We start from the raw sequence: 14,677 nt of genomic DNA on the forward strand, positions 1-14,677 counted from the left end.
GTGCCTCCATGCCTCCACCCCGCCAGAACATTCCGAGTCTGTAATTTGAGGTGAGCTTCAAGAATCTGCATTTTTACCGCGGCGCTTTTGATGCAGGCGGTCCATGGTAAAGTTGGAGAAATGGTGCCCTACTGCCGCGTTGCAGATTGAACTCTGGGGAAGAACAAATGAGCACGACAGCTCCTGAATACAGGTTTCATCTAAATCTTTCTCAGGAACTTTCAAAGGGGAGTGGCTGACAGAAAATGAGCATGGTATCTAATCAGCAAGTGGGATGGCAGATAAGAACGCCTTTATGAAGGCCCCAGTTTTTACAGTAAGTCCCTCACTGCCTGCACACGCCGATGCCAAGTTTCAACCTGATTTGCGTCACCACAATTGTGGGTTTGCGCCAACGTTAGTTATCAAGCCTGGTGAGAGGATAAATTCACAAAATGAGGGACAAAAATAAGACGAGAGCTGGGCACAACGGAAGTGAAACCTGGGTGGAGGTCACCTCGAAGTCACAGTGGAAGGACGATGTCAGGAATTTGTCCCAACACGCTTTTGATGAAATAATTTGATTAGTGGACTATTGCACTCTTACAGGCAAAGAAAACAGAGCACGGCAGTGCCCCGCTCGGTAGGGATTCAAAAGCAGTGTTTAAAGCGACAGGACTGCTCTGCTGTGCAGAAAAGACTAAGGAGGCAGCGGTATCTGCGAAGTCCTGCGAGCTCCCGGCGACAGGAGGAGCGCGAGCAGCTGACTGGGGAAATCCACTGGCAGCGAGTCCGATGAGTCAGCGCTGAGTCACGCTCGGCGCTACGTGCCGGCCTCGGCGGCCGCAGCCCGGGACCCGCAGCCGCGGAGTCAGCCGAGGTCCGCCGCTTCCTGGAAGACCCTCCCTGCGCCTGAGGGAGGGGGCGGCGTCGCCTCCTCGCGCCGCCAAGGCCCCCTGCAGTCACACACTCGCCCGCACGCACGACCTCCTCGCTCCATCCTGGGGACATCCAGGATTCACCCCGAGGGGAAGTGTCCCATGTGACAAATGGTTAGAGCTTGGGCGGATGCTTTCATCCCATGTGTTTCCTCAAAGCTGAGATTCCAGCGCTCTTGCTTTTTTCGTGTTGTTGTTAGGTTTTTAACTTTTTTTCCCCCTGTTTCCTGGCAGAGGATTAACACGCTGATCTTTTTATAGTTTCCAATGTTTTTAAATGAAGCACAAGAAGAACAGATTAATAAAACGTGTTGAAACTTATGCATGAAATCGTCACACTGCTCTGGGGTCTAAAATGACTAGAAAGTGGCTGCAGTAGAAGCTTTGAATGTTGGGTAACTGGGAAGGATAAACTCGGTTTTGATGTGCCCTTTGTTCATGAAAAGCAAATCTTTGCTATTTGTCCAACCACCTTTATAATAATTAAATTTGTCTAAAGACTGGAGACGTATTTGGTAATAATTAGATATGGAGTCACCAAAGAACAGGGTAGCCATTCCTTTTGTGTTTTCTATGCCTTAACTAACATTCTGTTGTCCTGATGTGCAAATGATACATTGTTGGTTTTAAAAAGTATTATGGCAATGTTTATATCCATGCTGAGAGTTAATAGCAGGTATTGTGTCATCAAGTGCAGCTAGTCAGTGAGATAGTCCTGCTACAGGTGGGGTAATTATTATTTAGGGACAATTTGAGGCTGTTTTTCAAGAACGACTGAGTCTTTAGAAGTTTTGCCAGCTGTTACCGGTGGTTCTGCTTCATTGGGAGAATTATTTCCCTCCTTATCCCTGTGTGCTTGTGAAATGATGCAAAACAATAGAGAGTTCGTGTAGTTTGACTGCTTTTCTTGCAGGGAAGGAGACTGAAGTAATTAGAGGTTGAACTGACTCACCAAGGTTACTGGAGAAGCATGACTACCCAATTTTGTAAAGGAGAGAAAAGCTGCCAAACAAATACAAATAGGAAACATGAAAATACAAGAGATGATCAGAACCCAGGAAAGCAAAATGAGTAATATGGACCAGAAATGGAATCTCATATACTTGAACTAGTTGTAATGGGAGGTATACTTAATGTGCTAGCCTTAAAAAAAAAAAAAAAATCAAATTATTGCATAACAATTTAAAATTTTAAGTAATTACATACATTATTTGATGTTTTAAAAACTGTGCCTGATTCTGATTCATTATTGTTAGCATATCCATATTGATATTGCCTTGGCATTTACCAGTCAGACTTCAGTTCGAAACCCAAGTTCATCTTACAACAGTGTGAACTTGGGCTTGATACTTAGCTTCTCTAAGCCTATAATGTAGATTATCACCATTTCACCTGTTTACAAAGCAGGATTAAATGAGATGATGCCTATAAAAGGTTTAGCACATTTCCAGGCAAAAAATTTCTCAGTAAACGAAGCTTGTATTGTGTATCAGTATTATTGAACTTGACTAAACTATTGATCAGGTCATAAAGAGGTAGTACAGGTACTTTGTCCAGATCATAGAACTAAGAAAAGTTTTAGGAATGTACATCACAAATGTGGTGGTTCAGTGACTGGTATAGTTTGGCTCTGTGTCCCCACCCAAATCTCATCTTGATTTGTAATCCCCACGTGTCAAGGAAGGGACCTGTAATCCCCTTGTATTGAGGGAGGGAGGTGATTGGACGGTGGAGTCAGTTGCCCCCATGCTGTTCTGGTGATAGTGAGTGAGTCTCATGAGATCTGGTGGTTTTATAAGTGTTTGGTAGTTCCTCCTTCATTCTTCTCTTTTGTTACACTTTCTGAAGAAGGTGCTTGCTTCCCCTTCACTTTCTGCCATGATTGTAAGTTTCCTGAGGCCCCCCCAGCCATGTGAAACTGCGAGTCAATTAAACCTCTTTTTTTCCTTATAAATTACTCAGTCTCAACTATTTCTTTGTAGCAGTGTGAAACCAGACTAATACAGTGACCTTGGGCAAGATCATTGGACAAGAGTCTAAAACACCTGAGCAAGCACTTAATGTTCTTTGATTATGAGAGGAGAGATGAAAGAAATAAAGGAAATCTAAATAAAATGAATGCCCTACAATCATCAGTTGGCCAGAAAAGTGGTAGGTGATGCAAAACAACCAGGCAAGAACCCTTTTCTCCCATCCTCAGAGAGAGTTCCTTGACAAAGTAGCATAGCAGTCACGGGGCAGAGAGGATGTACCATGGTACTATTGCCCTTTAAATTATAGATCAATCCCTTTGCCATACAGAAATGCATTATTTAGCTGAGACAGAAATTTTGTTCTGTCCAGATATAAGGCTGATGAGCTTAGCTGTTGATAGAAGTTAGTGACCAATCTCCCATCAACTTCCCCAAGCAGCTCATAAAAAGTAAGTCACTAAGTCATTTTCTTTTTTCTTTTCTTTTTCTTTCTTTCCTTTTTTTTTTTTTTTTTGAGATGGGGTCTTGCTCTGTTGTCCAGGCTGGAGTGCAGTGACACAATCTCAGCTCACTGCAACCTCTGCCTCCTGGGCTCAAGTAACTATCCTGCCTCAACCTCCCAAGTAGCTAGGACTACAGGCACACACCACCACGCCCAGCTAATTTTTTGTATTTTTAGTAGAGGTGGGGTTTCACCATATTGGCCAGGCTGGGATCTCAAGCATCTGCCTGCCTCCACCTCCCGAAGTGCTGGGATTACAGGTGTGAGCCACCGCACCCAGTGATAAGTCACTTTCTCAAAATAGTATTTGTCTTAGTCAGCTTGGGCTGCCATAACAAAGTACCATAGACTGTGTAGCTTAAGCAATGGAAATATACTTCTCACAGTTCTGGAGACTGGAAAGATCAGGGTGCCAGCAAGGAAGGTTTTATTCTGAAGCCTCTTCTCTTTGCTTGCAGGTGGATGCTCAAATGACCTCTTCTTTGTGCATACACAGGGTGGTGAGGAGAGAGAGAAGGGGTGGCTTTTAGGCTTCAATATATGAATTTTAACAGTGTTAAAAGACAAAATTACAACAAATTTAAAGATCAAACTGGCTTTTATTTGGGATTCTAGAATCAGACTGCATTTTATTCTATAAAATAGTGAGTGCTCTACTGGGTTTAGCAAAACAGTTACTTTTTTGTTTTTTGCTTTTTTTGAGACAGGGTCTCACTCTTGTCCAGGCTTGAGTACGGTGGCATGAGCAGCGCTTACTGCAGCAGTTTTTATATGAGAACAAGGAAACAAATATAGAAAAAAGCAGAATGGTTAACATCAGGTTACTTCAGGTTACTTTTCTTATAAGGTTTAAAGCAGAAGGGACTTCCTTATTAGGGTGACTCAAGTTGACTGGGTCTTTTCCAAGTGATGGCTGTGAGTGAACCTCTTGTTTTCGAGAAAAACTGGTGTGTTTGGGGATTTATCTGCTTCCTTAAAGTTTTAGCTTGATTATGTGATTTGGTCTATTGTTTCCTACTATGGGACCTCAGTCCAAAATAATGGCCTCCCATAAATTTTATTTACCAGGAGGGACATGACTCAGAACACAGCAATTTCTTTTTATTCTTTCTCTTATTTTTTTCTCTCTTTTCTTTTTCATTCTCTAATGTGCTTCAAAGAAAGGGATTTCAGCTGGCACAGAGGCTCATGCCTGTAATCCCAACACTTCGGAAGGACAGGGCGGGAGAATCTCCTGGGGTCAGGAAGTCGAGGCTTCAATGAGCTATGATAGCACCACAGCATACCAGCCTGGATGACAGAGTGAGACCCTGACTCAAAACAAGACAAAACAAAACAAAACAATACCAAAAACCCCCCAAAACAAAGGAAGATATTTGTTTCAAAATTACCCCCCACCAAAAGAACACAACTCCTTTGCAAATGAAACAACAGACTCCATACATGATGATGATTCCATAAGATTATGATGCAGCTGAAAATTTTCTAGTGACATCATAGTCATTGTAAGGTTGTAGCACGATGTGTTACCTTTTCTATGTCTAGATATGTTTAGAGACGCAAACACAACTGTGTTACAATTGCCTATAGTATTCAGTACAGTAACATGCTGTACAGCTTTGTAGCCTAGGAGCAATAGGCTATGTAAACCAAAAAGTGTCTGAGACAAATCTCATCAATTTAGAGGCTTATTTTGCTCAGATTGAGGACACACCAGGAAAAAGAGACACAAATTACACTAGAATCTGTGGACTATGTTTTTTCCGAAGAGTCTTGAGGACTTCAGTTTTTAAAGGGGAAAGAGCAGGCAGGTGAGGAAAGAGGAACAGTCAATTATATATTCCTCTCACAAAGTAAATCTGCATTTTACATAGTATAAACATGGAGTAGAGAAAGAAGTTGTATTAGTCCGTTTTCACGCGGCTGATAAAGACATACCTGAGACTGGGTAATTTATACAGGAAAAAGAGTTTAATGAACTTACAGTTCTACAATGGCTGGGGAAAGTCTCACAATCATGGCAGAAGGCAAAGAGGAGCAAGTCATGTCTTACATGGATGGCAGCAGGCATATAAAGGAGATTTTGCAGGGAAACTCCCTCTTCTAAAACTGTCAGATCTCATGAGACTTATTTGCCATCACGAGAGCAGCATGGGAAAGACCTGCCCCCATGATTCAATTACCTCCTACAGGGTCCTTCCCAGAACAGGTAGGAATTCAAGATGAAATTTGGGTGGGGACACAGCCAGACCATATCAGAAGTCAAACATGCATTTGTCTCAGGGTGAGCAGAGGGATGATTTCTAATCTTGTCTTTGTCCAGTACCTGTGAAGATAAACTGTTCATCTACATTATCAGGATGTGATTCCACAGAACTCTGTTTTAGGGTAAAGACTTGGGCCCACAAAGAATTTCCTTGTGTGCAATCTGTGAGGGAGGTCACATGGGGAGATATGAGGCCCCTGTGCTGCAGCTATCTGTTTTGGAGCAAAAGGAAGGCAGTTTTTGCATGACTCATTTCCCAAGCTTAACTTTTCCCTTTGGCATAGTGAGTTTAGTGTTCCAAGATTTTATTTTCCTTTCACAGCTATACTATACAGCCTAGGTGTGTAGTAGGCTATACTATCTAGGTCTGTCTAAATACTCTGTGATGTTCACACAATGACAAAATCACCTATGGATTTGTTTCTCAGAATGTATCTCCATCGTTAAGCAACGCATGACTGTATTGACAGACTCAGAATTATTTCCTTTCATAAATTCATTCAGTAATCTCTGCAATTTTCAGTACTAAATTGTGGGACACTTAATGGTGACCATCTTTGCCTCTGTACTTTTGCACTAGTTCAAGGCACATGATGTCTTCCCTTCTCCTCTCTCTGTATTCAAATCCAACTCAGCCTTAGTGCACAGATAAAACTCCTACTTTCTCTTTGAAGCCTGATCACTAACACTTCAAGCCAAATGGATCTCACCCTCTGCAGGACCTTGTGGCATACGTTGCTGTTCATGTATTATCCTTTTGACATTTGAACTTCTACCATGTCAAGTGGCTATGTCAGTGGTTTACATGTCTCATAAATATCTATATAAATGTCTCTCCAACTAAACTGTAAGCACTCTTGAGACAAGAGACAAATTCTTACATGCATGTTATAGTATCCACAGTAGGTAGCAACATTCTCTGAACATTGGCGCTCAATAAATAGCAATTCAATCTTTGGCATTTTTCGATGGATACAGAAACTTTGTGATTATGAAGTTTAATATTTCATATATTTAGTAAGTAGGAGAACGGATCAGAAAGATACCTATTCCAGACCATAGATCTCATAAAATCTTTGGGAATGTTCATCACAGGCATGCTAATTCAGTGACTGTGGGCGAGATCCTTAGCTGCTGGGGCTCCGTTTCTCTTTTTGAAAAGTAATAGGAGTTGGTGCAGGGAGGGGTAGGGACACACACACACACACACACACACAGAAAAGAAAAATAAAAGGGTTTATACTTTGTGATCCCAAAAGTTCTTTCCAGATTTGTTTTAAAAACACAGCTTAATGAATATTGTTATGAGCCAGATAGATGCTAAACACTTGGTCAACATTTTAAAATCTGATCCTGTAAATACAACTTTGTGAGGTGAGGTAGTATCATTCCTATTCTCACAGATAAGGTAACTGAGAAATAAGAAGTTTAAGGAACTTTCCCAAGGACACTCAACTAATAAGCAGCAGAAAAGAACTGGATTGGAATCCAGGCCTGTCCAACTGCAAAGCCTGAGATCTTATGCTATTCTGCTTCATTTCTGCACTCTTCATTTTTATAGAGAGACTGTAGCTGAGAAAAGTTAAATATTTCACCCAGAATTTCACATCTAGGAATTGGTAGAGGTAGGACTGGATTCCAAGACTAGCTTTCTTTCCCCTATCATATGCTTCAGGTATCTATTTTATCAATAAAAATTCAGAAGGGGATTGTTTCAGTCGATTTCAGCGAGTTAATTGGTATTGAGTATAATTCAACAGTGAATGTAGTTGATTGTGTTTGTTGAATAAATAAATGAGTTTATTTTCTAGTTTAGAAAACTTTTCTGTCTGGGCACAGTGGCTAATGCCTGCAATACCAGCACTATGGGAGGCTGAGGTGGAAGAATTCCTTAAGACCAGGAGTTGGAGGCCAGCCTGGGCAACATGGCAAAACTCCATCTCTACAAAAAATACAAAAATTAACCAGGTGTGGTGGTGCATGCCTGTAGTCCCAGCTACTCGGGAGGCTGAAGTGCAAGGATGGCTTGAGCTCAGTAGGTCGAGGCTGCAGTGAGCCATAAATGTACCTGGGCAACAGAGCACTCCAGCCTGGGCAACAGAGTGAGACCCTGTCTTTAAAAAAAAAAAAAAAAGAAAAAAGAAAAATTTTCTGATGTACCTCTGTGCTTCACCAATTCTAAGCAAAAGTCGGTAAGAAGGTTGTTAAGGATTTCAATAACATAAATGTAGGAACACGCCAGGGTGTGAGGGGTGGCAGTCACTATAATATATGAAACAGCCTTTATAGGGATGTTATTGAGAAAAGTAGAAGAATATAAAATATATTCCCTTTTAATCAAATCCAAAAGAAATAATGACACAATTCACATCATTGCTGTCTCCAAGGAAGAATAAACATAGCTGCCTGTCTTAAGTTCAGATTACAATTTGAATCTTCACAGAAACCAGTTTTCCTCAGCGAAGAATCTATGTAAAAAAATCAACTACGTAAAATAATTGCCACGGCCTCCTGCCTACAGGAGTTTGTTTTCTACTTTAAGGAAAGTCAAGAGAGAAATTCGAGGGCTCCGTGGCACAATCTTTGCCTATGTTCTTTCCTTGAGTAAGCCCCAGAAATGTCCTTGTGGGGTACCTTGTGGAGCCAGGCAGGCCTTAACCCATTAGGTGATGAGGGCCTACCTGAGAGCCCGCAGTGGAAAAGAAAAAATATGGAAGGCCAGGATCTGTACTGGAAGGATGAGGACAGTGATGACCTAATTATTTGCCCCCAACCAAGATATTCTTAGATCTACTCTGGGATTTTCTACAGCCAGACCAGAGCATAAAGCTGGCATTCATCCCAGAAGAAAACTTAAGCAATTCCATGGACCCTGAGGAAACAAGTAATAGAAAAAAAAAAAAAAAAAAAAAAAAAGCCAGACTCTTTCCCATGTCTTCAAATGTCAGAGAGTTGCCTTAAAGTTAAAGTGATTATTTACAACCTTGCCGTGTTTATTCCACGAGTGTACTAATATATGTTTTTGTTAAATATGATGGGGAGAATGATTCACTAACATTTCTAGGTAAGTTTTGAAGAATACAGGAACTTTTAGGTACTCTTAATACCATATGTACTTGCCAAGGAACAGTTCTTCTTATTATATTAATAATTATAAGAAAACACAGTATGCTTATTAATACTTGCCAAATGTTGATGTACATAGAGCTTTTCTTTTCAACAAGATAGTCAGATTACGTAAAACATCTGTGTGAACCAGGGCAGGCCTAATTCAGCTGACATTTGGCCATGTGCATCTGTCCTTTTTCATCTGGCTAAGCCTGCGCCTGCCTCTAAACTGCATGCCTTGTAGGAGAGAACCTCCTTTCAAATGGAAAAGGAGGATCTTTGTTTCAGGACCCAAGAATGAAAGACTCAGAGATCCAAATGAATTAAAGACCTATCTAGAATAAAATCTAGGAGTTGCCAGCCATGGTGGAAGGCACCTGTAGTCTCATCTACTCGAGAGACTGAGGACGGAGGATTGCGTGGGCCCAGTTCTGGGCTGTAATGCCTTATGTATGCCCATCAGTGTCGATGCTGGAGCTGGGGCCTACCAGGTGGCCTAAGAAGAAATGAACCCACCCAGATTGGAAACAGCAAGTAAAAAGTCCCATGCTAATCAGTAGTGGGATCATGCCTGTGAATAATCACTGCACTCCAGCCTGAGCAACATAGGGAGACCCATGTCTACAAAATAAAAAATAAAAATAAAAATCCAGAAGTCCACTGTTAAGATGCAGCTATCCAGACTTTACACTGCTGTAGGGAATGGCTGTAGTAAACAACACACTAAGCAGTTAATGATTTTATTCATATGATGAATCATTTACATTCCATTAACCATTATCTGAATAATGATAATCACAGCATTGCATAGTTTGCCCTTCAACCTGTATTTTTGTTGTTGTTGTTGTTGTTTTGTGTATGTGTGTGTGTGTGTGTGTGTGCACGAAGTCAAGTCTCTCTATGTTGCCCAGGCTGGCCTTCAACTCCTGGCCTCAAGCCATCCTCCCATCTTGGCCTCCCAAGCGCTGGGATTACAGGTGTGAGCCACCATGTCTGGCCTCAACCTATAATCTTTAGCTTTTTATAATACCTCTTGAGGCAAACTATCACAGAATCATTATTCCCCTTATACAGATAGATGCCTGTTTTGTTTTTTTGTTTTTTTTTTTGGATGCTTTTTTGAGGCCACCCAGAAATCAGGAAAAGACTTTATGTCCTTCTTCCAGATACAGCATAGACCACTAGAGATTATTACTGAGTTTTTTATTGCCTGAGGATGGGGATACCTGTAGGCTTTTCACCTTGTTAGTATAGAGGGTAGAACTAGGATTGACAAACCACCATTAAGATGCTTAGGCCAGAAGCACCTTGGAGAATCACAAGGAAGTCCCAGAGACTTTGCTGTAGATACTGCTCTCGTATCAGAAATGTTCAAATATAATAACAGCTTGGTTACTATATAAGTGCTGTTGCATTAATAAACCCACCTCAGGACCAGACATCCTACAGGAGCCTTGGATGAAAGCCCTGCATGAAGCAGTGCTCTTCAATGGATGCCAGGTTAAGGACAAAGTATGCAGTGCCTCTGAAGACCTTGGCAAAGAGGAAAGAAACCTCCTTGAGCCCACCCATCCTGGTTTCACCTAAGTGATGAGAAGTGAGGCTGGCGAACAGACTTTCCTCATTTAAAATGTAAGTTTCTATTCTGGCTCAAAAGGAATTTTACCCCAGATTTCCCCAAATCTAGAGGTGCATATCCCTCCCTAAGGGCAAATTCTCAAAAATAAAGAATTAAACGTATAAACAAAAATATAAAAGGGGATACATCTTATACACAGACAATAAAGGCCTGTCATGAATGTTCCCTTAACCTCTGTGCATGTATAATATTGGTAGCTGAATGTGACATACCATAAGCACAACAGGTAATTATATCCTGCCAGTCAAAAGTTCAGCCTCACTGTCAAAATGAGCAAACATACAATTATAATAACAATTATTTACTATTCTATAATTATAATTATAGTAATCATGATCGTGATAAATAACATATATTAATGGCTTACTATGTGCCAGGTCGTTGGGTAAACTATGTATCTCATTTAATCTTTACAACTATCCTCTGAGGCACTATTCTTATGACCAGTTTACAAAAGCGGAATCTTGGATTAAGAAATTTGCCCAAAGCCATCCAGTTATTAAATGGATAAGCCAAGATTCAAGCTAGGTCTGTTTGCCTCCAGGGCTTACATTTCAAAAAGACACAGATGGCTGGGCACGGTGGCTCACGCCTGTAATCCCAGCATTTTGGGAGGCCGAGGCAGGCAGATCATGAGGTCAGGAATTCAAGACCAGTCTGACCCACATGGTGAAACCCCGTCTCTACTAAAAATACAAAAATTAGCCACGTGCAGTGGCGCACACCTGTAATCCCAGCTACTCAGGAGTCTGAGGCAGGAGAATTGTTTGAACCCGGGAGGCGGAGATTGCAGTGAGCCCAGATTGCGCCACTGCACTCCAGCCTGGGCGACAGAGTAAGACTGCGTCTCAAACAAACAAACAAAAAAGACACAGACACACTTAGTCGTGCATGTACCTGTATGTATCTACACAGCAGGCAAGCAGGCATGGAAAGTCCCGACACAGACTCAGGTATCCTAGCATGTAGCTCTGTTTCTCTATCACTGACCTTAACCTAACTCTAGAGCCCAGTTTCCACTGCCAGTGGAAAACTGCATTTTACTGATTGAAAACTCATTCTATTTTGGGTAATTCTCACTTAACTCAGGATTACCCTTTCTCTGCCTTTTTCCGTCCCCTCTTTGGGGTATGAGATAGGAGGGGGAAGAGGAGAGTGAGGATATGTATATCATCCTGATATCAGGTGGGAAGGGGCCCTTGGCCTTCCATCCTTCCCTATTCCTACTGGTCCCCTTTGAAGTTGAACCAAATCCACTTCATGTCACAGTCCATACACTGCAGAGGTAGATGTAACCTCCCTAGTCTACACCAAACTCCTTTGGGTCCCTTAGCTACTCCCAGCTACCCTGGTGCTCCTCTTAAGAACTGTGGGATCTGATGGATACCCTCCTGCCCTATGTAGGTGTTACTGGAAAGAGGTCCCCATCAAGACCTCAAGAGAGGGTTCTTGGACCTTGTGCAAGAAAGAACTGGGGGCAAGTCCACAGAGTAAAGTGAAAGGAAGTTCATTAAGAAAGTAAAGAAGGCGGGCGCGGTGGCTCAAGCCTGTAATCCCAGCACTTTGGGAGGCCGAGACGGGCGGATCACGAGGTCAGGAGATCGAGACCATCCTGGCTAACAGGGTGAAACCCCGTCTCTACTAAAAAATGCAAAAAAAAAAAAAAAAAAAAACTAGCTGGGCGAGGTGGCGGGCGCCTGCAGTCCCAGCTACACAGGAGGCTGAGGCAGGAGAATGGCGTAAACCTGGGAGGCGGAGCTTGCAGTGAGTTGAGATCCGGCCACTGCACTCCAGCCCCGGCGACAGAGCAAGACTCCATCTCAAAAAAAAAAAAAAAAAAAAAAAAAAAAGTAAAGAAATAAAAGAATAAGCCGGGCACGGTGGCTCAAGCCTGTAATCCCAGCACTTTGGGAGGCCGAGACGGGCGGATCACAAGGTCAGGAGATCGAGACCATCCTGGCTAACACGGTGAAACCCCGTCTCTACTAAAAAATACAAAAAACTAGCCAGGCGAGGTGGCGGGCGCCTGTGGTCCTAGCTACTCCGGAGGCTGAGGCAGGAGAATGGCGTAAACCCGGGAGGCGGAGCTTGCAGTGAACTGAGATCCGACCACTGCACTCCAGCCTGGGCTACAGAGCCAGACTCAGTCTCAAAAAAAAAAAAAAAAAAAAAAAAAAAAAAAAAAAAAAAAAGAAAGAAATAAAAGAATAGCTACTCCATAGCCAGGCATGGGCTGCTCAGTTGCTTATACTTACTGTAACTTCTTGATTATATGCTAAACAAGGGATGGATTATTCATGAGTTTTCTGGGAAACGGGTGAGCAATTCCTGGAACTGAGGGCTCCTCCCCGTTTTAGACCATATATGGTAAATGCCATGGCATTTGTAAACTGTCATGGCGCTGGTGGGAGTGTCTTTTAGCATGCTAATACATTATAGTTAATTTATAATGAGCAATGAGGACGACCACAGATCACTTTTGTTGCCATCTTTGTTTTGGTGGGATTTAGCCGGCTTCTTTACCGCATGCCGTTTTATCAACAAGGTCTTTATGACCTCCTATCTCATACTGTGTCTTAAAATGCCTAACTTACTGGGAATGCAGCCCAGCAGCTCTCAGCCTTATTTTACCCAGCCCCTATTCAAGATGGAGTTGCTATGGTTTAAACGCCTCCGCCTCTGACATAGGGGTGAGGCTCCTCTCAGTTCCACCCACTCAGATCTTTCCTCATCCACTGTGCTGGACAAGGCATTTCTCTGAAAGACTCGCAGTTTCCTCTGGCTATACAATGAGAATAGGACAAAACTCCCCATATTCTCCATCTTCTTAAAGCTTTTTGGGGTTCCTGCTGCCCATCTCTGGGATGCAAGCAGCATGTAGACACTAATCAGGTCTCTTTTAATCCCTCCCTCCTTTAAGCTGGAGAAACTTTTATCTCCCTTTTTAGTGGTGAAAAAACCAGCCATTTTACCTACACTATGATAGAAACTCTGGTGTTCTGCCTGTTTCAGGTTCTTCTTAGTTTTATGCAGCTTTAAAACCCTTTCTTCTCTTCTAAGTGTTGACTTTCAAGATGATTTTCTTTAGCCTTCAGAAAAGCTACTGAGTGCTTTGATTTACTTCTTTAGTTAGCCTGTATCCTCTTCCTTTCTGGAGCCATATTTTCTGTTAATCTACTGGTCCATGTGAGTAACAAAAGAAATGTAGGAAAGTAAAACCTAAGACATTATCCCAAAATAGTAATTCACAATACTTCTGTACAGAGACATGTGTATTTATGAGTATGAACTATAATTTTTTATAATTGTCTTCTATGAAAGCAGTGTTTTAACCTCAACTTTCCTCATCAATATGAGTTCTAAAGTCACTTTTCATCAATAGTCAAGATACATCATCTGCTGATGAAATGGAATTAACGTGTTGGAGGATGTTATAATTTTATGACTTGCAGTTACACTTTCTTTAGCAGAAAAGCAATTAAGATGTGTGAAAAGCACTTCTTTGTGTGTGTGAACAACTAATCAGACTACCATTTTTCACACACATCATAATTGCCTTTTGTGCTAACAGCAGTGCAAATGTGAACCACAAAATTTTATCCGCTGGGAAGTTTCATTGCAATTTCATTGCAGTTAAATCATTGAAATCTTCAGCTGGATCATTTATTACAAATTTATTCACTAGCTGGTTAAAAATCAATCTGACATTGGACTATGCTAGGCCCTGAAACCCAAGCACCTATGTCTTGGCTATATGACTTGTATTTGAAAACTACAAGTTGGTTGTGTCAGTGGCCAGACCCCTGCTGCATTGCCTGAATGCCACCGAAAGCTCTCCTGTCATGAGGTCACACAGAGCCACAGCATGGGGCAAGCAAGACTCAGAGGGAGGGGAGGGAGGTAAATTTACATCTGGCATCTCATCCAACTGTCATCTGCACACACATTTTGACAGGTAAAGAGAACATTGAAATCTCATTTTTGTAAAAACAAAACAAAACCAAAAAAAAAAAAAACCCAAAAAACCCATAGACATACCTACATACATAATATTTGCACGTATTTAGAAAAAGTCCAAAAAAACACATTGAAATATTCATAGTAGATCAGATATGGTGGCTCATGCCTATAATCCCAGCACTTTGGGAGGCAGAGGTGGGTGGATTGCTTGAGCCCAGAAGTTTGAGACCAGCCTAGGCAACATAGTAAGCCCCCGTTTCTACAAAAATTTAAAAAAATTGCTGGGCGCAGCAGCACAGGCCTGTCCCAGCT

The 14,677-nt window shown here is 41.9% G+C and overlaps 1 protein-coding gene across 1 annotated transcript; it reads right to left on the bottom strand.

Annotated features, from left to right (window-relative positions):
* Positions 1-6,605, bottom strand: LOC144341322 (uncharacterized). Its single transcript, XM_078004464.1, has one exon. It carries the CDS (start codon positions 988-990, stop codon positions 631-633), a length of 360 nt encoding a protein of 119 aa, XP_077860590.1. The 5' UTR covers positions 991-6,605; the 3' UTR covers positions 1-630.
* Between the last annotated feature and the right edge of the window lie 8,072 nt (positions 6,606-14,677).

The sequence above is a fragment of the Macaca mulatta genome, chromosome 6 (assembly GCF_049350105.2).
Source record: "Macaca mulatta isolate MMU2019108-1 chromosome 6, T2T-MMU8v2.0, whole genome shotgun sequence".
NCBI classification, from domain to species: Eukaryota; Metazoa; Chordata; class Mammalia; order Primates; family Cercopithecidae; genus Macaca; species Macaca mulatta.